Source organism: Suncus etruscus, chromosome 8 (genome assembly GCF_024139225.1).
Source record: "Suncus etruscus isolate mSunEtr1 chromosome 8, mSunEtr1.pri.cur, whole genome shotgun sequence".
NCBI lineage: Eukaryota > Metazoa > Chordata > Mammalia > Eulipotyphla > Soricidae > Suncus > Suncus etruscus.
The window spans coordinates 1,764,038-1,790,064 of record NC_064855.1 but is presented as its reverse complement, the minus strand read 5'-3'; the positions used below and the strand labels follow the sequence as shown (position 1 = coordinate 1,790,064).

Here is a 26,027-nt window from a genome sequence, read left to right as displayed (position 1 = left end):
TCTGAGACACATCAAAATAAGTCCTGAGAGGAAAATTTATAGCTTTGCAAGAACACATCAGGAAGGAAGACAGGGCATACTTCAATAGCCTAATGAGCAGTTATAAAATTAAAAAATGATCAACAAAAGGAACCAAAAATAGGGAGACAGAAGGAAATAACAAAGTTTAGATCAGAAATCAATAAAGTGGAAACCCAAAAAACAATCCAAAAGATCAACGAAAGCAGAAGTTGGTTGTTTGAAAAATTAAACAAGATTGATAGACCACTGGCAAAATTAACAAAGAAAGAGAGAGAGAGAAACTTGATAACTTGTATTAAGAATGAAAAAGGAGAGATCACTACTGATATGGCAGAGATTCAAAGGGTAATCAGAAACTACTTTGAGAAACTCTACGCCACTAAAAATGAGAACCTGGAAGAAATGGATAAATTCTTGGACTCTTATAATCTTCCACGGTTGAAGGAAGAGGATGTAGCATATCTAAACACCCCCATCACTATTGATGAAATTAAAATGGTAATCAAATGTCTGCCCAAAAACAAAAGCCCAGGCCCAGATGGATTCACTAATGAATTCTTTCAAACTTTCAAAGAGGAACTACTACCAATCCTGGCAAGACTCTTTCATGAAATTGAACAAACGGAAACACTTCCAAATAGCTTTTATGAAGCCAACATCACCTTGATACCAAAACCAGAAAGAGATGCTACGAAAAAAGAAAATTACAGACCAATATCGCTGATGAGTGCAGATGCAAAGATACACAACAAAATCCTGGCAAATAGGATTCAATGCCTCATTAAGATCATCCACTACGATCAAGTAGGTTTCATCCCAGGAATGCAAGGCTGGTTTAACATCCATAAATCTATCAACATAATTCACAACATCAACTACAAGAAAAATAAAAATCACATGATCATATAATTGATGCAGAGAAAGCATTTGATAATGTCCAACACCCATTCTTGATCAAAACTCTCAGCAAGATGGGAATTTAAGGAACATTTCTCAATATAGTTAAGGCCATCTACCACAAGCCAGTGGCAAATATTATCCTCAATGGAGAAAAACTAAAAGCCTTCCCTCTAAATTCTGGCACAAGACAAGACTGTCCTCTCTCACCACTCTTATTCAACATAGCACTGGAAGTACTCGCTATAGCGATTAGGCAAGAAAAAGATATCAAGGGAATCCAGATAGGAAAGGAAGAAGTCAAGCTCTCGCTGTTTGCAGATGACATGATACTCTACTTAGAAAACCCTAAAGACTCTACCAAAAAGCTTCTAAAAACAATAGACTCATATAGCAAGGTGGCAGGCTACAAACTTAACACATAAAAACCAATGGCCTTTCTATACACCAATAGTAATAAGGAAGAAATGGACATTAAGGAAACAACCCCATTCACAATAGTGCCACACAAACTCAAATATCTTGGAATCAACTTGACTAAAAATGTGAAGGACCTATACAAAGAAAACTATAAAACTCAGCTCCAAGAAATAAGAGAGGACATGCGGAAATGGAAGCACATACCCTGCTCATGGATTGGCAGGATTAACATCATCAAAATGGCAATACTCCCCAAGGCATTATACACATTTAATGTGATCCCTCTAAAGATACCCATAATATTCTTCAAAGAAGTGGATCAGGCTCTTTTGAAATTCGTTTGGAACAATAAACACCCGAGAATAGCTAAAGCAATCATTGGGAAAAAGAATATGGGAGGAATTACCTTCCCCAACTTTAAACTTTACTACAAAGCAATAGTTATCAAAACAGCATGGTATTGGAATAAGGACAGGCCCTCAGATCAGTGGAATAGGCTTGAATACTCAGAAAATGTTCTCCAGACATACAATCACCTAATTTTTTATAAAGGAGCAAGAAATCCTAAATGGAGCAAAGAAAGCTTCTTCAACAAGTGGTGTTGGCACAACTGGCTATCCACTTGCAAAATATTGAACTTAGACCCCCAGATAACATCATAGATTAAAGACCTCGATATCAGACCCAAAACCATAAGATATTTAGAACAATACATAGGCAAAACACTCCAGGACATTGAGACTACAGGCATATTCAAGGAGGAAACTGCACTCTCCAAACAAGTGAAAGCAGAGATTAACAGATGGGAATATATTAAGCTGAGAAGCTTCTGCACCTCAAAGAAAATAGTGCCCAGGATACAAGAGCCACCCAATGAGTGGGAGAAACTATTCACTCAATACCCATCAGATAAGGGGCGAATTTCCAAAATATACAAGGCACTGACAGAAATTTACAAGAAAAAACATCTAATCCCATCAAAAAATGGGGAGAAAAAATGGACAGACACTTTGACAAAGAAGAAATACAAATGGCCAAAAGACACATAAGAAAATACTCCACATCACTAATCATCAGGGAGATGCAAATCAAAACAACTATGAGGTACCACCTCACACCACAGAGAATGGCACACATCACAAAGAATGAGAGTAAACAGTGTTGGCAGGGATGTGAAGAGAAAGGAACTCTTATCCACTGCTGGTGGGAATGCCGTCTAATTCAACCTTTATGGAAAGCGATATGGAGATTCCTCCAAAAACTGGAAATCAAGCTCCCATACAATCCAGCTATACCACTCCTAGGAATATACCCTAGGAACACAAAAATACAATACAAAAACCCCTTCCTTACACCTATATTCATTGCAGCACTGTTTACCATAGCAAGACTCTGGAAACAACCCAGATGCCCTTCAACAGATGAATGGCTAAAGACATTGTGGTACATATACACAATGGAATATTATGCAGCTGTCAGGAGAGATGAAGTCATGAAATTTTCCTATACATGGATGCACACGGAATCTATTATGCTGAGTGAAATAAGTCAGAGAGAGAGAGAGAGAGAGAGAGAGAGAGAGAGAGAGAAATGCAGAATGGTCTCACTCATCTATGGGTTTTAAGAAAAATGAAAGACATTTTTGCAATAATAATTTTCAGACACAAAAGAGAAAAGAGCTGGAAGTTACAGCTCACCTCAGGAAGCTCACCACAAAGAGTGATGAGTTTAGTTAGAGAAATAACTACATTTTGAACTGTCCTAATAATGAGAATGTATGAGGGAAATGGAAAGCCTGTCTAGAGTACAGACGGAGGTCGGGTGGGGAGAAGGGAGATTTGGGACATTGGTGATGGGAATGTTGCACTGGTGATGGGGGTTGTTCTTTACATGACTGAAACCCAAACACAATCATGTATGTAATCAAGGTGTTTAAACAAAATATAAAAAAATACTAAATGTATCACTTGTGAGGGAAATGAGCCTAAAAAAAAAAAAAGAAAACAACCCTGGGGCTGACGAAGTGGCGCTAGAGGTAAGGTGTCTGCCTTGCAAGTGCTAGCCAAGGAAGGACCACGTTTCAATCCCCCAGTGTCCCATATGGTCCCCCTAAGCCAGGGGCAATTTCTGAGTGCTTAGCCAAGAGTAACTCCTGAGCATCAAACGGGTGTGGCCCGAAAAACAAAAAAAAAAAGAAAGAAAGAAAGAAAACAACCCCATTCACATTAGTGTCACACAAACTCAAATATCTTGGTGTCAACCTGACTAATGACATGAAGGACCTACACAAAGAAAACTATAAAAACCCTGCTCCAAGAAATAAGAGAGGACACACAGAAATAAAACACATACCCTGCTCATGGATTGGCAGGATTAACATAATTAAAATGGCAATACTCCCCAAAGCATTGTACAGATTTAATGCAATCCCTCTAAAGATACCCATGACATTCTTCAAACTGGATTAAACACTTCTGAAATTCATTTGAAACAATAAACACCCTCGAGTAGCTAAAGCAATTCTTGAGGAAAGAAATATGGGAGGCATTACTCTCCCCAATTTTAAACTGTATTTCAAACTATAGTTATCAAAACAGCATGGTATTGGAATAAAGAAGACCCTCAGATCAGTAGAATGAGTATCAAGAAAATGTTTACCAGACTTACAATCACCTAATTTTTGATAAAGGAGCAAGAAATCTTAAATGGAGCAAGGAAAGCCTCCTTAACAAGTGGTGTTGGCACAACTGGTTAGCCACTTGCAAAAAGTGAACTCAGACCCCCAGCTAACACCATGTATGAAGGTCAAATCTAAATGGATTAAAGACCTTTATATCAGACCTAAAACTATAGCTATATAGAACAACACATAGGTAAAACACTCCATAACATTGAAACTAAAGGCATCTTCAAGGAATAAACAGCACTCTCCAAACAAGTGAAAGCAGAGATAAACATATGGGAATATATTAAGCTGAGAGGCTTCTGCACCTCGAAGGAGGATACAAGAGCCACCCAATGAATGGGAGAAACTATTCACCCAATAGCCATCAGATAAGGGGCTAATCTCAAACTATACAAGGCACTGACAGAAATTTACAAGAAAAAAAATCTAATCCCATCAAAAAATGGGGAGAGGAAATGGACAGACACATTGAGAAAGAAGAAATATAAATGGCCAAAAGGCACATGAAAAAATGTTCCACATCACTAATCATCAGGGAGATGCAAATCAAAACAACTATGAGGTACCATCTCACACCACAGAGAATGGCACACATCACAAAGAATGAGAACAAGCAGTGTTGGCAGGGATGTGGAAAGTAACTCTTATTCACTGCTGGTGGAAATGCCTTATAGTCCAACCTTTATAAAAAGTGATATGGAGATTTCACCAAAAACTAAAATTGAGCTCCCATACAATACAGCTATACCACTTCTAGGGATATACCCTAGTGTGTTGGCCTGCAGCTTCAGTTTATTCGTAGTCATAGAAAGGGTCTGCACCTATAAAAGAAATGGGTGGAATAAAGGGGACCACCAAGGATTCTGATTATGGCGTCAATTTATTTTTGAAATGCCATGACTTATATAGTTTTTACACAAAGGGAGGAGGGGACAATGCAAACATTTGTCAAGCATGCATTTGTCACACATGCAGTTCAAAAGGTTTGGCATGTGCCTGTTAATTTGATACAAGTTTCCTGAGGAACATCCTATTAACACACCAAATGCTCTATCTGTAGATCTGAGTTTCCTGAGCCAGAAGAGTGTGACCTTATGGTTCTTTTGATCTGCGTCAACTCATGGCCAGTTGAAACGTACACAATTCAACCAAAGGACAGGCCTGCTAGAAAATGGCAGTTTGCTACAAGGTGGCCGTACTTATGCTAAGACTGTGAGGGAGAATCTGGCTCCCTACATCAAGGAGATGGTGAATGTTAGCTCCACTGCTCATCATACAAAGTGCACAGATGTCCTGGTGAAAACAAAGGAAGCAGCAATTAAGCAAGAAAATGGGCACATTCATGAGAAAGTGACTGTTTGTTCTCTCTGCCCTCTTGAAATGCCCAGGTTTGCTACACATAGCAGCAGGGTACACTGCACACTAGAGACTACTAGCCCTGGGAAAATGAGCCTGCATGCCGTGAAAATCTAGGCACAAAAATGTGCCTGCTGCCATGTCCTGCCACCTGACAGAGAGATGGACAGATGGACATGGTCTGCTGATAGAAGCTAACTACAGCCAGATCCACAGCAGGGATGCCACAGAACCTCTAGCCTGTGTGGAAAGGACACAGTCCAACTCTGGGGCCTTGCAAACAGAGGGCACCTGGCCCATTTTTTTGCATGTGTTTGTAGACATGGTGGTGTGGCAAGAAGAAATGGAAGTCGGGAACATTCTAGTTCTGCACAACAGACATGATGGATAGAGGTTTGCAGCCATGAGCTAAGATGAGGCATGGGTAGGAGATCTGCAACCCTAGGCAGAGATGGGACAGGGGAGACTGAGAGGCAGGGACTTCCTCTCTGAATGCTCCCAGCCTCTGGCACTGCCTCCTCAGACTGCTTTTCTCTCCCCAAGCACCTTTGCTCTCCAAGGCCCCTCTCTGGGCTCCTTCCCAGATCTGAGGTTCCAAGGTCCTCAACTGCATCTGCCCTTCTCCCCTGAGTGTTCTAGGGAACCAAGCCCTCTGGCCTTTGTCTCTAAGACTTAAGGGCTCCTCCCTCAAGAAGTAGCTGAGAGCTTCTGGTGGACACACTGCAGACTCACACATGGGACATTCTGGGGACCCCTCAGGTGCCTGTCAGACCTGTCAGAGTGATGCCTGTGGATACAGTTTGCAGGTGTCCCAGTAGCCTGGGAGGGTTGGAGTGGTGCAGAAAGGCCTTTCCCATGCAGGGGCCCTCTGCACATCTGCAGGGTGAAATTTCATGCCCCTTTTTATTCCAAATGCAATAGCATTTGGTTTTCCAGTGTCCTGTCTCAGACCTAACCACATACAGACAACCCTGGAGTTAGGAGACAAAGCCTTCCATGACCCCACATGCTCACATACATGAATAAACAGGGCAGGAGGAATGAGGTATAGATAGTCACTTCTAACTCCCAAGACAAACACTAAAGGAATCCTTGTCTGAAATACAATGTAATATGGAGTCATGTCACCAGAATGTTTTCCTACCTCCTAGTTAAAGTTGTAGTTTGCTTATTTTCTTTAAAGCCTCCAAGTGAGCTGGCAAAAGCAGAAAGTTTCTGTACTTTTTCCACTACATTACCTAACTCTCACATATGAGTCCTGAGCACTTTAATGACTGAACTTCAAGCCAGGAAGAATGCCAAAGCATCGCCAGTATGGCCCTTCCAAAAATAAACACTAAGTTAAACTACATTTAATGTGGCAGGAGAAATAGAACGAGTGTTGAGATACTACCTTAAATGCAACAGGCCCAGATTGGGTCTCCAACAGCCCACATGGATGTGACCCCCCGCCCCACAAGGAGTGATTCCTGAGTACCACCATGTGTGGCCCAAAAGCAAAAGATAATCCTCTATATCGGCCACTCTAGAGTCTCCTTCCCACCTAGAAAGCCTCCCTGAACATCAGTGAGCAGCTGTGTCATCTTACCCACTGCCAGCAGGGGTGTCCTAGAAAATGTCTGATGGACCCACAGTCTTTCTTCCCCACAGACACATTCTGTTGTCACCCCAATCCATTTCATGGGCAACTTTAATTTTTCAATTTTAAGACATTTTTTCAATTTTTTTGTTTTGTTTTGTTTTTTTTGGGCCACACCCGGCAGTGCTCAGGGGTTACTCCTAGCTGTCTGCTCAGAAATAGCTCCTGGAGCCGGAGAGATAGCACAGTGCAATTTGCCTTGTAAGCAGCCAAATCAGGGCCTAAGGTGGTTGGTTCAAATCTGGCGTCCCATATGGTCCCTTGTGCCTGCCAGGAGCTATTTCTGAGCACAAGGTGTTTAATAATACATGATATGTATAGTGTATATACATATTGTGTATACATATAAAGTACGTATACACAATGATAATAAATATAGTTGTATAGTTGTGTTTTTTCACAGGTAAAGTTATTCATGATTGAGTTACAGTAATATAATATACAACAACCTTCATCAATGCATATTTCCTGCCACCAATGTCGCCAGTTTCCCTTTCATACTCCCTGATATCCTTTCCTCTTCCTGTCTCTGGGGCATACATTTTTATTCTATCTATCTATTTCTCTCTCTATCTCTTTCTTTTTTCTACACTTTGATTTGTAGTACAGTGCACATTTCCCATCACCAAAGTCCCCAGTTTTTCTCCTATCAATGCTACCCCACCTGCCTCTGAGGCAGGCATTGTTTTGACTTCTCTCTCTCTCTCTCTCTCTCTCTCTCTCTCTCTCTCTCTCTCTCTCTCTCTCTCTCTCTCTCTCTCTCTCTCTCTCTCTCTCTCTCTCTCTCTCTCTCTCTCTCTCCCTCTCCCTCTCCCTCTCCCTCACCCTCACCCTCTCCCTCTCCCTCACCCTCTCCCTCTCCCTCTCCCTCTTCCTCACCCTCTCCCTCTCCCTCTCCCTCTCTGGGTGGGACCCTGAAAAGTGTGATTGCCCTCTATGCACTTCAAGGAACAGGATTCAGAGCTCTTGAGCTTGTCTGTTTGCAAAGGTCTCCCAGCTCAGTTCCAGCTTGTGAATTGCCTGGGCCTCACAATTTTCTGGGACACAGTAGCAGAGGATCTGGACTGAGGCTGGCACCTCTCTTCCTTCTGCCCTGGAGGAGGTCCCAGCCTGCACCCTCCCTGATGGCCCTGGCCCTGGACCACGGGGATGCATCTCCCCTGTGTGGATTATTGGCCAATTCTTTTAGAAATATTTTTGAGATTCGTGTTATGGTACTGACATTATGCTTCCTTCACATCTAATTGGCCTATAATTGATTCTCCCTTCTGCTGTGTGTGTTGCAGGCAAATATAGCCTTGATAGAATTCTCTTTACCTGGAAAATTCCAGCACCAAATTAAAGACATTTAGAAACAATTTATTTCTGTCTTTATAAATATAAAAATTCCTGAAGCTGGAGAGATAGCATGGAGGTAAGGCATTTGCCTTTCATGCAGAAGGTCATTGGTTCAAATCCCAGTGTCCCATATGGTCCCTTGAGCCTGCCAGGAGCGAATTCTGAGCGTGGATCCAGGAGTAACCCCTGAGCACTGCTGAGTGTGACCCAAAAAACAAAAACAAAAAGAGAAATATATAAATTCCTATTAGGGAATTTCCCCTATCAAGGAAGCCACACTGTCCTGCCCAAGGCATGACTTTAAAGGTCCTATATACATTATTTTAAAGGTTTCTGATGCAGCCATGCTTACAATTAAATCCTACAACCATTACATGGCCATTTTTCCTTCCACTATGAAGCTGTCATGAATCCTGGGGCCTGAAGCCACATGGCAACAGCCTACTACCTCAGGGGCAGACTCTCTGGGGCCATGCACATCATGGCTTTTGTTCCAATGAGATCCACCACTTCTGCAACATCCAACAAGCCATCCTGCTGGCAGATACAGCTGTTCTCTTGGGGCAGGCGGCCATCAAAGTACTCATAGCTGGAGCCTCTCTTGACTGCTTTTCCTATATTGCCTCCTCCTACATGTGCATCTTCTGGCACTGCACAACCTGACCTCTGCCCTGTCCATCTGCTTCCCACACCCACTCATGGTAACAATGTCCATGGGCACTGGGGCATGGCATTCCTGAAGCCTACTTCTCACGTTGAACCTTGCTTTGTCTGTCTTCCCACAGACATGCCCCCCTTCCTGAACTCTGTCATTTATACATCCTGAAGAACAAGGACCTGAGCATTGCTCTGGATTAGGTACTTCACACCAGAGCTCATGCAGGGACCAGGGTATATCAGAAATGTCACACCATTGATAAGAATTTCTGTATTTCTAAAAGGAGGACAGACAGAAGGCCTGCTGGGATGTCATATTCTTAGAGTTAATTAATGGCTGTTTCAAACACTCCCAAAGAATTTTCACCAGAAGGCCTGCTGGGATGCTTCTCCCCTGCGTGAATTATTGGCCAATTCCTTTAGAAATATTTTTGAGATTCGTGTTATGATACTGACATTATACTTCCTTCACTTCTAATTGGCCTATAATTGATTCTCCCTTCTGCTGCGTATATTACAGGCAAATATAGCCTTGATTGAATTCTCTTTACCTGGAAAATTCCAGCACCAAATTAAAGACACATAGAAACAAGTTTTTGCTCTCTGTCTTTAAAATGCTTCTGGAGACATCCTAAACTTGTTAACTCTTACCTCAGAATCTACATTGAAAAAGGTTTGGCCAGGATGTAGAATTGGGCTGTCGAAACTTTTACCAGGTATAAAATCTGCATTTCTCTTTTTTGTTTTGCTTTGTTTTGTTTGGGAGCCACACCCTGTGACACTCAAGGATTGCTCCTGGATATGTGCTCAGAAATCACTCCTGGCTTGGAAGACCATATGGGATGTCAGGGATTGAACCCAGGTTCATCCTGGGCCAGCCGCATGCAAGCCAAATGCCCTACCACTGTGCCATAGCTCTGGCCCCAAAATCTTTATGTCTTTAGAAATAACTCGCCTCAGGCTCAGAGAGATAGCACAATGGTGTTTGCCTTGCAAGCAGTCGATCCAGAACCAAAGGTGGTTGGTGTGATCCACCAGGGACCCCGACCAGCGGGTAAAGCTGGGGACCACGTCAGTAATTCGCAGTTCTCGAAGAGGAATCCAGCCTGAAATAGAGGAGGGACTGGGAAAAAAGAGACTCGAGACGAAGGGTTCCGATCAGGAGTCCATTTAATAAAGGGAGAAATAGACCTTTTATAGACAATGCAAAACAGAGTAGGGGCGAGGCACAGTAGGAATTGCTGTAACTTTCCACGGGAACACCTTGATTTTCCAAGGTTAATAAGATTATCATCAGTCAAGAGATTCACATTATCTTTGAGCAACAAAATACAAAATCTAATCTCAGCTTGGGCCTTTTGACCCCTGTCTTTACAAGGACATCTTGGAGCCTAGTGACTCCCTAGCTCTAGGCTATTTCTATTTCTTTGGATCCAAGGGCAAAAAGGCCACATGCAGCTTGTAAGAACTTTGGCTAAGACTTTCAGAGACTCCATTTTGATTAGTGAGAGGGCTTTTTAATTATTCCAAACAGTCCCCAACAGGTTGGTTCAAATCCCGGTGTCCCATATGGTCCCCTGTGCCTTCCAGGAGCTATTTCTGAGCAGACAGCCAGGAGTAACCCCTGAGCCCCACCGGGTGTGGCCCAAAAACAAAACAAAACAAAACAAAAAAAAGAAATAACTCGCCTCCTTCATTTTGACCTTTAAACAATGAAACCTCTCCCCTTAGAAACAGGAATTTGATAGAGAAATCCTGCTTCTCTTATTTTTACATCTAAGGCTGGCCTGTCAGGAACTGCTTTGAGGTGTTAAAATTAACCCTCTCCTTTGTAACTCAAGACTCTTACTGGATATAGACCTTATCATCAGGTCTGCGTATCCTCCTAGCCAGGTGAATTGTTTTACTGTTAATCTGTGCTTTGTTTGTGAACATTATTCTCATACCTGTGACTGCAAATTTACCTCGTATATACTTGTCCCACACATTATAGAACGCTGTTCCTCCACATACATTGTGTGGCCTCTCATTTTCTTGATATTTCACCGCCCACGCATCCACTCTCCTCAAGAGAATTCACGTTTGGAGAATAAACACCAAATCTTCCCAGCATCCTCTGGTCATATGACTCTTTCTATTCCAGAGCAGACCCTTGCCATCACACAACCCTGAGGTATACTGTTGGAAATGACCATCTTTGTCCAAAGAAACATCACAAAGAAACCTGAAGAAAATGGTTGCTGCTTTGCATTATGGTAGGGTTTTACATGATAAATTAAAGAACTATTCACTATTAGGACTGAGTATTTCGGGGCCGGAGAGATAGCATGGAGGTAGAGCATTTGCCTTACATGCAGAGGATGGTGGTTCAAATACCAGCATCCCATATGGTTCCCCGAGCCTGTCAGGAGTGATTTCTGAGCATAGAGTCAGGAATAACCTCTGAGCGCTGCCGGGTGTGACCCAAAAATTAAAAAAAAAAAACTGCGTATTTTGGGTCTGAAAAATAGGACATAGGTTAAGACTCTTTCCTTGGACCCAGCTGGCCTTGTTTTGATCCTCGCCATTTTCTACTTCAAACCCTGCCAGGTTTGAACTCGGAGCACAGAGCCAGGAGCACAGCAGGCTATAAACCAACAACAGATGACAGTATTTCTTCTCTCACTTGACTCTTTTATTTTGCAAGTTCCTTCTTCAATAGAGTTTAAATTAGGATGAACTTTTCATTCACGGTAGACTTACCTGACCCATTGAGCAGAAGCTAAGATTCATTTGAAGATCAAGCTTACTCTTGGGGCCAGAGTGATAGCACAGCGGGTAGGGGACTTGCCTCGCATGCTACCAACCCAGATTCAATCCCTGGCATCCCATATGGTCCCCCTAGCCTGCAAGGACTGATTTATGAGTTTAGAGCCAGGAGTAATCCCTGAGCACTGCCGGTGTGGCCAAAAAGAAAGTTTACTCCAACATTATTGCCACCCCATGATGGGCCCCCACTTTTCCTGTACAAAATGTTGTTGTGATAAATACATAAACCCAGAGTGTATTTCTCATTCCTTGGTGACTCTATTAGGGACCTTCCTGAGTTCAATAGAGACTCTGAGAACAACTGATCTTAGTGAAGTTTCCTGATACTCATCTTTGAGTGAGGTCAGCTGTAGGTATGGACCACTCAGCTTCATACGCAATACATACTCTAAGCATGAGCTCAGCTCTTATCAACAAAGGATGTTAGGTCATGTCCAATAATTTTCCCCTGCGTCAAATGAAATGGTCAAATGACCAGTACTATTTTTCTGTTCATGTGATGTGATAAATTTGCTGATCCACATAGATTAAGCCAGCCTGGGCTTCCTCAAGTAAACCCCTTGTGATCCCTTTAGGATTCTATCGGGGGCCACTGCAAAAGATTCTGAGTTGAGATCTCTACGCTGGTGATCAGATGGGATGTGAGCCTGTACGAACCTTGAAGAAGATTGGCTCTTATCTCTGGGAGACTCTGGTTTCCACTTTTGCACCTGACCTTAGTCTCAGGGTTCTGGCTCCACTTTTCCTTTTCTAGAATGGGTGTGTTGCATCTGAGTCATGTTCAAGCCCCGGGTTCCCTAAACACAACTTACTCATCCAGAGTCTACTTTGAAGAGCCAAAGAGCTTCTTCAGAGCAGCCTGCATGTCCTTGTTCCTCAGACAGTAGACCACAGGGTTCATGCTGGGCGTGAGGACAGAGTAGAACACGGCCACCAGCCGTCCCTGGGTGGGGGAATAATGAGAGGTGGGGCTGAGATAGGCCAAACTCCCAGTGATGTAGAAGAGAAAGACAGTGGCCAGGTGGGAGGAGCAGGTGGAGAAGGCCTTCTGGCGGCCACCTGCAGAGGGCATCTGGGCGATGGTGTTGATTATGAGTGCGTAGGAGAAGGCCGTGAGGGCGAAGGCGCTTAGGATGATGCAGCCCCCCACCACAAAGCCCATCTCCTCGTGGATGTGAGGGTCAGTGCAGGACAGTCTCATGAGAGGGGAGCTGTCACAGAAGAAGTGCTCAATGACATTGGGCCCACAGAAGGGCAGGGAGAAGGTGTTGTTGGTGTGGAAGATGGCGTAGAGCGCACCAGCCAGCCAGGCCACAAGGACCAACAGCAGACATCGCTGTCTGCCCATCAGGACCCCATAGTGCAGTGGCCTCTGGATGGCCACGCAGCGGTCATAGGCCATGGCTGTCAGCAGGAAGCACTCCGATGCACAGAGCGTGACAAACAGGTAGAGCTGAGCAACACACTCGGCGAAGGAAATGTGCTCAGAGCCAGTGAAGCCATTGGCGATGGCCTTGGGGAGGGTGACCGAGGTGTAGCACATGTCCAGCAAAGACAGGTTCTTCAGGAAGAAGTACATGGGCGTGTGCAGGCGGCCATCCTGGCTCACAGCCGCAACGATCGAGGCGTTGCCCAGCAGGGCAAACAGGTAGATAGGCAGGAAGCAGGCAGCGCTGACCAACCGCAAGGTCGGGTCATTCGAAAAGCCCCTGAGCAGGAACTCGGTCACCATACTACCATTCCCCGTGGCCATCAGGGAGAGGCCAGCAGGGTCAAGAACACACCAGACAGTGAACACCGTGCCCATGGGACCTGCATCAAGTGGGCCTTGAGCTCACGGGTTTCCCTCGTTCATCTGTGCTTTCTTGCCTGCCTCTTCTCTCCTTCTCTGGCTCACACCAGAGACAGTCTAAGAGATGAAGAGAGTCAATAAGTCTTGTTTAGAGGTAACTCCCACAGCCTAGGAAAGAGTGAGCTCCACCCATGTTCTTCCCTGGTCCCCGAAGGGGGCAGCACTGACCCCCTCAAAGGCACCATGAGGAGCATCTATCTGTGGGTCTGGGGCAGGACCTACCAGCAGTACCAACCCCGTCTCTGGCTCTGGAGCTCCTGCTGCTTCAGGGGTCCGATGCCACCTTGCACCTGTCATCCGGCCAATCACCATCAGTACCCAAGTAGGAAGGGCGTGTGGGCAGGAGTGAGGGAGGCAAGGACACGAGCTGCATGGTGGGACAGAGAGGAGAGTGCCTTCGTTTTGTTCCTGGGCCAGAACTGTCCAGAAAAGCTCAGCAGGGCTCCTCTGAAGCTGCTGATCATGGTCTGCCCAGGCCTCTCAGGTCAAGGGTTTACGGTTTAATCTCATTGTGTGACATGCTGTGTTTAGTCCTAAGTGGACAATAAATTTTCCATGAAAAATGAATGCGTGTCCACGTGCAGTAAAGCTCTTACTTTTGGTTACAGGGTCAAACCTGAAGTCCCTGGATTCTGGTTTTGGGAATCAGCAGGGCCCCCACATGGAATGATGATATCCTGAAAACACCAACTCGCAATGCTCACTACAGGCCTTGGGATCATGAAGAGATGAATGCAGTGCACAGGGCTCAGACCTCAGCTGCAGAAATAAAGTTTCAGAGCTGGGGGGTCACACACACCCCTGTCTCTGTGAGAAGGTACTCCCTCCCCTGGAAGGACCCTGATCCCCAGGACCTGCTTCTAATCATATTTCTTCTCTAGCACCCTCTTGTAAAAGAGGGACATGTGGAGCTCCTGGCTGGCACCTAAACATACAGATTTGGGGTACCAATGCACCTGTAATGGGCCGCCAGAAGGGCACCTCTCAGCATTACGTTGGGGTTGAATATAGGGGCTGTCCAAGGACTGTGCCTTAGATGGGAGTTGTGTGCTGGGCAGTGGAGATGACTGTAGCCTATGGAGACAGACTTCTGTACAGGACAGAGCAGGCTCCTTCTGAGGGCTACTGGATGCTCAGGAAATCGAACACAAGCAGTCTGGTGAGTTCACGTTTCCTTCAGCTCGAAGCCCTCAGTTTGAAGATCCAAGGGCAGACAAGTTGCCTGGATTCAGCTCTGGGTAGTGTGAGTGTCTGAAGAGACATCTGTGAGGGTGAAAGAGCCAGAGCACCCCAAACCATGCAGGACAGTAGCATCCTCCTTCCTTCCATACTAAAGAAGGCTGTGGTTGCTGTCCTGGGCCTGTAAACTGGTCCATTCAGTGTACCCCAAGAGGAGAAAATGGATGCAGAGATGGGACCCTGTGCACAAAAGCCTCAGTCACCCACCTGACTTCAGTGGGTGAGCCCAGGGCAGCTTATCACAGGAAGAGCCTCAGCAGTGGGCTCGGTTCCAACATGACAGCAGCTAGAGACACCAGGTCACCCACCCTGCACCCTCTGACCCACCAGATCCCCACTGTACCTTCACCTGCCTCCCCTGACCCACCTGACATCAGCAGCTCCCCACCCAGCAGACACCTTCTGGAGACATTAAGGCAGTGTCCACTCTAAAACACTGCCCAGCCAGCATTTACTTACGATTTACTTAAGAAGTGGAAAATTAAATACTCGCTGCTCATCAAATGGGGGACCATCAGTGAACATTTCCTAGACAGATTTCAGATTCTTCTGGTCCTGATATATGTAAAGGTGTCTGAGCTATTATTTGAAATGTCCTTGTTATCTGCAGACAGCACCACCTCTGTGGACAGTAGATCCAGGACTACAAAATACACAGCTCAAGGGGGTATCCTTGCAAAAAGCGGTGGAAGGCATAAGCCTAAGTCTTTCCTGTCCCCTCTACAGTACAGGTCAAGTGACATGGACCCCTTAAACCTTCACACCAGAACACAATACAGGCTGAGGCTAGAGAGAGGACTCGGGGCTGCCACATGACTGAGTGGGCTTTGCTGAATAAAGGTGACACTTTCCTTTAGGGGGAAGCAAGGAAAAGTGGAGAGTACAGACCAAAGCTGTGTGTGGGGTTGAGGAGAAGGGACATTCAGAGAAAAAACTGTACAAACAAAATCTGTGTGAGAGTATGAGCTGTGGGGACAGGGGAGCAAGGGGTCTATCATTGACCATGGTTCATTAAAATGTTGTCTTTACCTAGAGACAGTGCCAAGTTTCCACCCCTCTAAAGCTCCTTAGGACAATAGTGGTATTTGAACTTAGTGCTCCCTGGCCAGGACCCACATCCTCACTCCTATCCACACCTCCTCCATGGAACCCCCAGCCATGGTACCCACTCACGCAGCCTCCTCCACGTGGATCCCACAGGTCTCTGAGTGCTCCTTCTTACTGGCCAAAGGCACTTCCAAGGGTCGGTACAGTCTCAGCCGCTGCATATCCCTGGCCCCGATTTTCCACTGAATGCTGTTCCTGGTCTCAGTTGAGGACCTATGTCTGCAGTCCCAGAGAGGGACTGGGATTAATCCCTAGGCTTGGCCCAGCCAGCCTGCAGGGGACCTTCCCCAGGGCCAACTTGACACCCTGCCAGCTCTCGCCAAAGAAGGCAGCCCAGATGCTAGTAATTGCTCATCTGCTGGTCTCAGGGGAGACCAGCTAGTTCAGGGTATCTGGGCTCAGGCTTTGCCCCCCTTGACCCACCCACCTGCCCTCAGTCCAGTGGGTAACAGAGGGCACTGCCCCCATGGCAGTGCTTGGCTCTGTGCTCTGCAAGGAGGACCCAGTCACCCGCAGGCCTGCACTCAGTGAGCGACTCAGCCTCTGACTGTCCATGAGGGAGGCTCCTTCATGCTGAGTCCAGTGCTGGAGCCAGCTATGGCTCCTTCAGCTCCATCGGGGGACATTGGGAGTGAGTGTGGACTTTGCCCTAAGGTGGAAGTGAAGATATCAGGCATTGCTTTAGGTTCACACCCACACCAGCTGAATATTCTTTTATTTCTGTGCCACAAAAGCATTCAGGATGACAGATGAGGGACGAGTGACCAGCCTCACTCCTGTTTGCCTTCTTGGTGAGGCATCCTCCATCAGTATGGCAGCACTGTGGGCACAGACGTGTTTTTTCCAGAGTGTTCCCCCATCAGCATCATGGACAGATCAGGGCTGTTGGCCCAGCTCACTGCAGTACATAGTAGGGCAGGCAGCCAGAGCAGTTCCCTGGTCTCCATACAGGAGCTCTGTTCACTGTGCTCCTGAAGAACAGTCTCTCCTCTCCATTTTTAAAACTATTTATTATAACACTATGACTTACCAAGTTGTTCATAATACAGTTCTCTCAGGTATCAAATGTTCCAACACTAATTCCACAACCAGTGTGACCTTCCCTCCACCAGAGTCCCAGTTTCCCACTCAACACCCCAACCAGCCCCCTTGCACGCACAAAAATAATTTACTTCATATTGTTTTTTATAACACAAAGGCAAATGGAATTATCGAAGCTTAGATCAGGGGCAGGAAAGATAGTACAGAGGATTGCACGCAGCCATATCAGGTTCAATTCCATATGGTCCCCAGAGACTACCAGAAGTAATTCCTGAATGCAGAGCCAGGCTAACCTCTGAACATCACTAGATCTGCCTTTATACACAAAAAAAATCCTTAGATCTTAAAGTATCAGTTTGAAATAATCACCATATTTCTCAACAGTGTTACTAAAATCAGTGTCTGAAGGTTTCTGGGGTGTAGTTGGTACCAGTTAAGCCTTTTGTGTCACTGCTTATACTCCTGGAGCTTGGTGGTCATCTATGAATTTTTACTGTGATCCTACTGGGCAGACACTATTATAAAATTTTGGGTTATTACATGACCATATGAAGCTGTGCTATCCATGATATATCGATCAAAAACAAATTTGGTGGCTTGGCATTTTGAAGTTATGGAACTGGCATAACTTGGCATTTTTAGTTATGGAACTGGCTGCTTCTATTGGTGAGCATAGGGTATGCCCCTGGGCTGTTACGGTTCATGCAGAAAGGGGACTCTGCCCCAACCCATGCTGAGAAGGCTATTGATGGATCAACCCTGTTTGGACTATCAAGGAAGAGTCAGCAGCCATCATTTTCTTTTGGAGCTTAGTGGAGAAGCTGGGACATTTTTCTGCCAGGAAGATGGCTGGTGTTGGTAAAGGTTGCTGGGTTTTCCAGTAATGGAGGTGGGGGTGGGTCTTTGGCCACCCCCATTCTGAGAATACCCCAGTTTTTAGTCGGTAGTGTGTCCCACCCGATCCAGTTCAGCTGCTCATATTATTTGAGCTTATTTCTGGAGCTAAGTCATTTCTGTGGGAAGGTGATATGTGTGGCGCTGGGCTACTATGGTTTCTCCCTCCCTCCTACACATGCACTTCCCCAGCTAACTCTGTAATTCACAGGCCTATGGACCAGGTAAGACTTGGCAGTTTGAGTGAAAGTCATAAGGTTAACCTATGATTTTTGTCTGGCAGATTTCCATGCCAGCCCTAGAGGCTCAGACTTCTGCTCTGAGGGCCTAGCAGGATGAGGCACGTCCTCTCTCTTCCTTCCCCACCCTAGTTCCTGATACACATCGCGGGTCTGTGTCTCCGGTTTGTCAATAATTCCACCCATGGAAGATAACTATCAATCTTGCCACTGCAGACAGACCAGCCCCCATCACCAACATCATTGTTAGATAAATGATTCAGGCAGACATGAATCTGTCGAAGTTTCCTTGATTCACCCTACAGAAAATCATGTGGATATTACTCAGATGTCAGCGTCACTATAGGTTGCAAAAGCTGAAGCAGTCATAGTAGCCTCTGTCAACGAAACCAGAAAGAATCCCATAAATGGCTTTCTGATGTTCTTGGTTAAGAGAGTCTCCTTTCTTCTGTTTTATTTCATCAAGTGAGATACACAGTGCTGTTTCCAGGCCTTCCTTGCAATTCAGAAGGAAAAATGAAATGAAACGCTATGTATGAGAATTAGTCATTCTGATAAGTGCACTAGAATTGCCTCCTAGAATTGCATGGCTGCCCAGACACTGTTCTAGCTAGACATATGAGCTCCATGGTTCCCTAAGTGCCCACAAGCACACATGGGCTCACACTCTGACACTTTTGTATACCCATTCAGCTGCCGATGGGCACTAGGCTGTGGTAAACTTTGAGATGCTAACCCAGAAGTGGGAGTTCCAAGTATGTGTCATTTATCTGTTTAGTATCTGCAGAACCACTATATAGTTTTCCATAGTGAACAGACTGTGAAACTGTGGGACGTACATTCCACAATCCCCAGACTGGAGCTTGAATACAGACACAGGACCCAAGAACCCGAGAAGACCTCAGAGATGGTGGGTGCCTTGAGCCTCTAGTGGTTAGTCACTGCCTTCTTGAGCCAGGTTGTGAGCTTGGAACCCAGACGTTGACCCACCTGGCACCTGTTCTGAGCATGAGAAACAAATAGTAAGTGGTCAGAGCTGAAAACTTTGAGCTGACTCCCAGAAGCCAAGGCCCAGACCTTTCTTCTACCAAAGGTGCTTTGTGAGAGGACCTCAGCCCCCTAACCTATAGAAATTACTTATTGGAAAAAAGCTAGAAGGAAGGCTTAGCAGAAAAGCACGTGTGAGTAGATGCACATGGCAGAGAAAAGCCAGGAAATAAAGCAAGCTGACTCTGATAAAACTCTGACTGTTTGTGAATTATTTCTCCATTACTAACCTTTTTCATCAGACCTGTCCACCTAAGGGGTTAGAAGCACGGTGCCTGGTGTGGCCTCACCCAACAAGTGAACTTTATATTTATTTTATATTATTTTAAATCAACAACAGATTGTTTCACATCCCCCCAGAAGAGGCAAGATTCCCTCCTCCCTCCAAAGTTTCAATTGAGGAGCAACCAAATTGATGTAGGTATCTTGGCAGAACACTGAGCTTCTGAACTGACAGGTTCTCTGCAGTCCATGAACCCTCTCACCTACTTCCTTGATCTGCCATTTGTCCTCTGAGAATATTTTACCTTACAGACTCTTCTGTTAAAGGAATTGTCATATTTGTAGATAGTCTTTTTTATTGAAACCAATGTGAATTTCAAGTCTTTTACAGTTGTATTTTAGGTACATTTTAGGAACTCAAGGAAGACTTTTTGGAGTGAGTCGGGCACCTCCCCCATCACTTCCTTCTTCCAGGAGGCCTGCCAGCTGAATATATGCCCCTAAAAGTCATTTTATAATAATGCTTTGAATTTCTGAACAACTTAATGCTGTCATACCTAAAGAAGCACCCCAATTTTTAAAGAATGGACAGCTAACAACAGGAGCTTCCTAAACCTTACCTTCTGAGATTATATTAATGACTTCATTGGAGATGCAATAAATTTCACAATTGAGCTTATTACTCTGCCTTTTCTTTTATCTTGTGTGTGTGTGTGTGTGTGTGTGTGTGTGTGTGTGTGTGTGTGTGTGTATGTGTTTGGGTCACACCCGGCAGCTCTCAGGGGTCACTCCTGGCTCTACACTCAGAAATCGCTACTGGCAGGCTCAGGGGACCATATGGGATGCCAGAATTCAAACCACCATCATTCTGCATGCAAGGCAAAAGCTGTACCTTCATGTTATCTCTCTGGCCCCCTCTCTTTCTTTCTTTCTTTTTTTTCTTTTCTTCCATCTTTGGTTTCCTTTTCATTTTTTTTCAATAATGGTGCTTTCACTTATCTGGAAACAAATGTATTGCGATCAACTATGTCAACTATGTGGTGCATTTTCTTTAAATGAACTATTTCGCCATACAGGATAGTTCTCATTACTGTTGTTTGGGAGTCACAACTGACAGTACTCAAGATTTATTCCTTACTCTGTGCTCAGGGATCACTTCTGGCAGGCTCAAGGGACCATATGGGATGCCAGAAATCGAACCTGATCGAACCTGATCAAACCCTATCTTTAATTTTTTTTTTTTAGTGAATCCAACTAGCAGAATGGTAAAGGAGAGAGCAGTTGAAGTGAGGCTTGTAATAAAGAGCCTCACTGGAGCTCAGTGTTGCCTCTAACACCATTTGGATATAAAGAGTGAGTTGCTCAGAGCCTAACAGAAATAGCTGGTGGGCTGGCATTGCTTATCTTAGAGAGTTAAAGACACTTGCATTCCTGACTGCAAGGCCACTCATCATGAGGGGACACAATCTTTTCATTCCACCTGGAGCCATGACAAGAAAACTCGGTCTCCTGCTCAGTAAGATATTGAAAGTAAGAACAGCCACAAGTCCAGTGACCTATTTCAGCTAAGGTCAGTCCACCCTGCCCACACAGTGAGTTCCGCCTCACAAATCTTGGAAACAAGATTGAACAAAAGGCATTTATATTTTCAGTACAGAGATTTCCAAACCTGACCTGAGCTGGGTATAGAAAAGGACGTTTGAATTCATTTTTTATTGCTATTGTTAAATCCCTGTGAGATAGAGTTAAAAATTGCTTAGAATTGAGTTTTAGTAATGCAATGTTCCAACACCCATATTTCCCTCCACCAATTTCCCCAATTATCCTCCCACTCCCCCACACCCAGTCTGCCTCTATAGCGGATATTTCTCTCCCTTTCTCTCTCTCTCTTTCTCTCTCTTTCTCTGTGTGTGTCTCTCTCTCCTCTTCCTTTTCCCCTTTTAGGCACCATGGTCTGCAACCTACAGCAAGCTATACACAAGGAGACCTCTCACACTAGCAGTGCAAGGGGCAAACGGGAGGTATAGGATGCATGCTGGGAACAGGGGTGGAGGGAGGACAACACTGGTGGTGGCAATGGCCCTAATTCTTTATCACTATGTACCTTAAATATTACTGCGAAAGACTTGTAATTCACTTTGACCACAATAAAAAGTATTAAAATAAGCAATACTGTTACTGAAGGGGGTATCATGCATATCACTTTACTTCCTTTCAATTTCCAGTTCTTGTCCAGAATGATCATTTCCAACTATTGTCATAGTGAGGACTCTGAATTCTAAGATTTCTGCCAGCTAGGTGAGATGGGGCTGGAGAAGTTTGTAAAGGTGTGAAAATGGCAGGTGTAGAGCACGAGTCTCCAGGCACCTCTGGAATGATGCTTCTCTGCATTCCAGGCTGGTGGTACAGGTTAGATGCACGGAGAGGGCTGGGTGCTGGCTAAAAGTGTTGTTATGTGCACATTTCCCTTGTACCAGCAAGCCAGGGGCAATGACTATGGAATAAGCAGACTGAGCCATACCTATAGGGCCCTGGAATCAGCTGAGCTTTATGGGACTGGGCAGAATCAAATTATTCAATTTGATATCAAATTATCCAGTCATTATTGGTGAGGAGGGGGGTGGAAGGACTGCCATGTTAGATGGCTGGAAGGCAGATGGAACGTGGTCACAGGTGTGCAGTGAAGTCTTTAGCACTTCCAGAAACACTGTAGATTGTCTAGGCTATGCTTGCTTCTAATGATTGAAAGAAAACTGTTTCAGATGCTAGTACATTGCTTTCCTGGGCCATTTTAACAAGCACTCCCAGGTGGGGGACTGCTGTCCCCGAGGACCAGCAAGGCCCACACTCTCCTGGCTCATCACACCCCAGAGAAACTGCTAAGACCTGATAAATGGTCTCTATGCCCTGGACATGAAGGAAACAAGAGCGATTTCTTCCTGCTCAGATGACACGGCTGCTCCGAAGACAAGGATTCTTTGCCATCTTTTCCCCCATCATGTAGAGACTTCTGGGAAAGAAGGTTCCAGACTTATGAGACTGGCTGTCTGTGTATGTGCAGGTTGGTGGGAGGTGACACATTGTGTGGTTCTGGACGCACTGACCCTCTCTCTGTCATTGCAATTCATGGTGCTGACTGTGAGCCCAAGTGAGCTTGTAACCTAAGAATCGTGCTCATGTGAATATGCTGTCCTGGTTTCAGCTGTCCCGGACAGGAAGGGGGCTTGACACTCCTTCCTTCATTCCTTCCTATTTTCCAGTGGTGGAAGCAGAGTGCATACAAGTCTGGGCTCTCCTCTGAGATCTGGCACCACTTGGGGATCTACGTGTGGGGGAGTTGGCAGGGGTCATAGGAGTGGGCAACCTTGCAGCCGAGGGTATTCCTCCATTGGTGGCTAGCGTGAGACCCTCACCCCATCGAGGTGTGCATATCCCTGTCTGCTCTGTTTCATCAGGTACATCAGTAAATTGACCTAAAGACAGTTTCACTGACTTATCTGCTGTTCTGGTTTTGCTTTCTGATTCTGTCTTTAAATTTCCTATTTCACTTCATTTTTCTGCTTAAGTAAAGCTTGCTGTGCTTTTCCTTCTCTAGGTGGAAAGTTAGATTATTGATTCGAGAATGTTTCTTTTAAGTATATATCTATATATGTTGACTCTTTCCAAAAACAAGTATCCAGATGCTTTCTAAATATTTTCTAATTTTTCTTGAGTAACTTTTTTCTTAGTTTACTCCTGAGAGGTATATTGACTACTTCTAAGAATTCAGAAAATGTGGATGTATTTTTTATTATTGTAACCAAAGAATGTACTTTTAAGAGCTTATGCCAAAATGTAATAATAACTTGTTATCGTAACATTTATTAATATAACATGGTGCATTAATCTCAACTAACATACTGAGTAACCCTAGAGATGTCAGAATTTGCATTCCACCATAATGCCAGGGGAAAAATGACATTGTCCTCTGAGTGGTTTTCTTCACTCCAATAATTGTAAGACTCTAAGGGTTCGGTTTGATTGGTGGGTCCAAAGCACCATATTTTGAGTTCGTTCCTCAGCAAGTGTGCAATGGTTGGTCAGTTTAAGAGAAACCCTAAATTAGGTGTTCAGAGTCTCAAGGAGACAAGACGCACTCTGCCTGTGCCAGCACAGGTAGTAGAGAAAACAGTAGAATGTGTATGGCCAGGCCCTCTCCTGTCTGTCGTTCCTGTCTGTCTCCGATCTGTCTTTCCACTTGAAAAAGAGCAGCAGTAGCTGGAGAGAAGCCATGAATGCTGAAAAACACCCAGACATTTGCTACAGGAAGAGGAGAGCCCAGAGCAGAACCTCACAGCACAGATGCATGTGACTCCAGCCTTTTCCCAGACCTCATTGTCTTCTCTGGAGTAAATAAGCACGCTCAAATGTTCCTCCAGGGGCTGGAGAGATAGCATGGAGGTAAGGCGTTTGCCTTTCATGCAGGAGGTCATCGGTTCGAATCCCAGCGTCCCATATGGTCCCCCGTGCCTGCCAGGAGCAATTTCTGAGCATGAAGCCAGGAGTAACCCCTGAGCACTGCCGGGTGTGACCCAAAAACTACCAAAAAAAAAAAATGTTCCTCCAGACAGCCACATTGCTTGGGGCACAGAGACTCAACTAGGTTTGTGGAGCACCTTGTGTAGTTGGACGATCCCCTTGCTGGCACCCGAACTTTGGGGTCCAGCTCCCTGGGCTGTGCTGAGGCACACACTGTGTGTCTGGCCTACTCACCCCTTTCCCAGAGCCGCCTTCTGCCCCTGACCTGGTCAGGAGCCTTACAGAGAGCCAGACTGAGGTGGTGACTCAAGTAGATCACAGTGCACCAGGAAAACTGGGACAGGATGCATCATACTGATTTCCTCCTTGGTTCCTGACAGCAGGCACTGAGGCAAATCCCTGTGATACCCTGGAGAGTTCTCGAAAGCCCAGCCATGCCAGGCACCAATGCCAGTGGGCCACTGGGCTTCATCTTGGTGGGGTTTTCTGACTGGCCCCAGTTAGAGCTTGTCCTCTTCGGGCTCATCTTCTTCTTGTACCTCACAACGCTACTAGGCAATGCTACCATTATCCTGGTGTCACAGCTGGACCCCCGGCTCCGCACCCCCATGTACTTCTTCCTCTCCCACCTCTCGCTCCTGGACATCTGCTTCTCCAGCAGCATTGTTCCCCAGCTGCTGGTCAACCTGGGTGGCCTAAATAAATCCATCTCCTACTGGGGCTGCGTGGTGCAGCTCTATGTCGCTATGGCCCTGGGCTCCACCGAGTGCGTCCTCTTGGCTGTCATGTCCTACGACCGCTATGTCGCCGTGTGCCGGCCCCTGCACTACGCCCTGGTCATGCACCCCCGGCTCTGCCGCATTCTGGCTTCCATAGCATGGCTCAGCGGTGTGGCCACCACCCTCGTGCAGTCCACGCTCACCCTCCAGCTGCCCTTCTGCGGCCACCGCCGTGTGGACCACATCTTCTGCGAGGTGCCTGTGCTTATCAAGCTGGCATGCGTGGACACCACCTTCAACCAGGCTGAGCTCTTTGTGGCCAGCGTCCTGTTCCTGGTGGTGCCTGTGTCTTTTATCCTGACGTCCTATATCTGCATCGCCCGAGCAGTGTTGAAGATCAAGTCAGCTGCAGGAAGGAAGAAGGCATTTGGGACTTGCTCCTCACACCTGGTAGTGGTCGTCATCTTCTATGGGACCATCATCTTCATGTACCTGCAGCCAGCCCAGAGCAAGTCCAAGGATCAGGGCAAATTTGTCTCCCTGTTCTACACCGTGGTCACCCCTGTGCTCAACCCCTTCATCTACACCCTGAGGAACAAGGAGGTGAAGGCGGGGTTCAGGAAGGTGCTGGGGAGAATTGCCTGATAGTGGGTTGGGTTTGGGGAAACCCTCAAGGTAACTGTGAGCCCCGACTCAGGAAACGAATGTTGAGGCGGCCGAGGGGATCTTCTGTGAAGGAACCTCCATAAAGGCAACCACCTTGATGTCATAGCGATCTCAGAAGAGACCCTGAGGCCCTCCTCCCCCAAGCTTCTTGAACTGCCTGTGACATTAATTCACAGCATGTTTGAGTCAAGCATGATCATGTCTGCTGTGTGGGTCCAGGCCATACACATGAGAGCCTCTTGCTGTCATTGAAAGGTCTCCTTCACATCCACTGATTCCATTAATCACAGGCCAGTCTTGAACCATGTTCCTATGTCTGGATCTTCTTGCTGCCCTTGATATCTGTCACACTCTGCCTGCCCTGCCCTGCCCCTGCATGTATCCACACTCAGACTCTGAACCCCTCATCGGTGGTCTCTGTGAACAGCCCTCTTAGTGCTTCAATGTGCTGCAGCTAGCTTGGTCCTGTTGCGTTAGAGAACTTCTTTGAATCCCTCTAGGAGAGGGAGAGTGGGTGCCCGGACAGTGAATTTTGAAGAAATGGGAGACCACAAAAGGTTCTATGGGAGAGCAAGGTGTTCTAATTTTAATTTTAATGTGAAGAATCAAAGATATATATGGGGGTTTTGCCAGTCACAGGTATGAAAAAATGCTCATCTTC

The 26,027-nt window shown here is 45.7% G+C and overlaps 2 protein-coding genes across 2 annotated transcripts; one reads left to right on the top strand and one right to left on the bottom strand.

Annotated features, from left to right (window-relative positions):
* Positions 1-12,645: 12,645 nt before the first annotated feature.
* On the bottom strand, positions 12,646-16,181 carry LOC126016425 (olfactory receptor 1019-like). The gene is made up of 3 exons (XM_049778995.1): positions 16,087-16,181; positions 14,623-14,630; positions 12,646-13,634 (listed from the first exon to the last, which is right to left on the bottom strand). Exons 1-3 carry the CDS (start codon positions 16,179-16,181, stop codon positions 12,646-12,648), a joined length of 1,092 nt encoding a protein of 363 aa, XP_049634952.1.
* An 8,234-nt stretch (positions 16,182-24,415) lies between these two features.
* Positions 24,416-25,345, top strand: LOC126016424 (olfactory receptor 2G2-like). The gene has a single exon (XM_049778994.1). The coding sequence runs from the start codon at positions 24,416-24,418 to the stop codon at positions 25,343-25,345; it is 930 nt and encodes a 309-aa protein (XP_049634951.1).
* Positions 25,346-26,027: the final 682 nt, after the last annotated feature.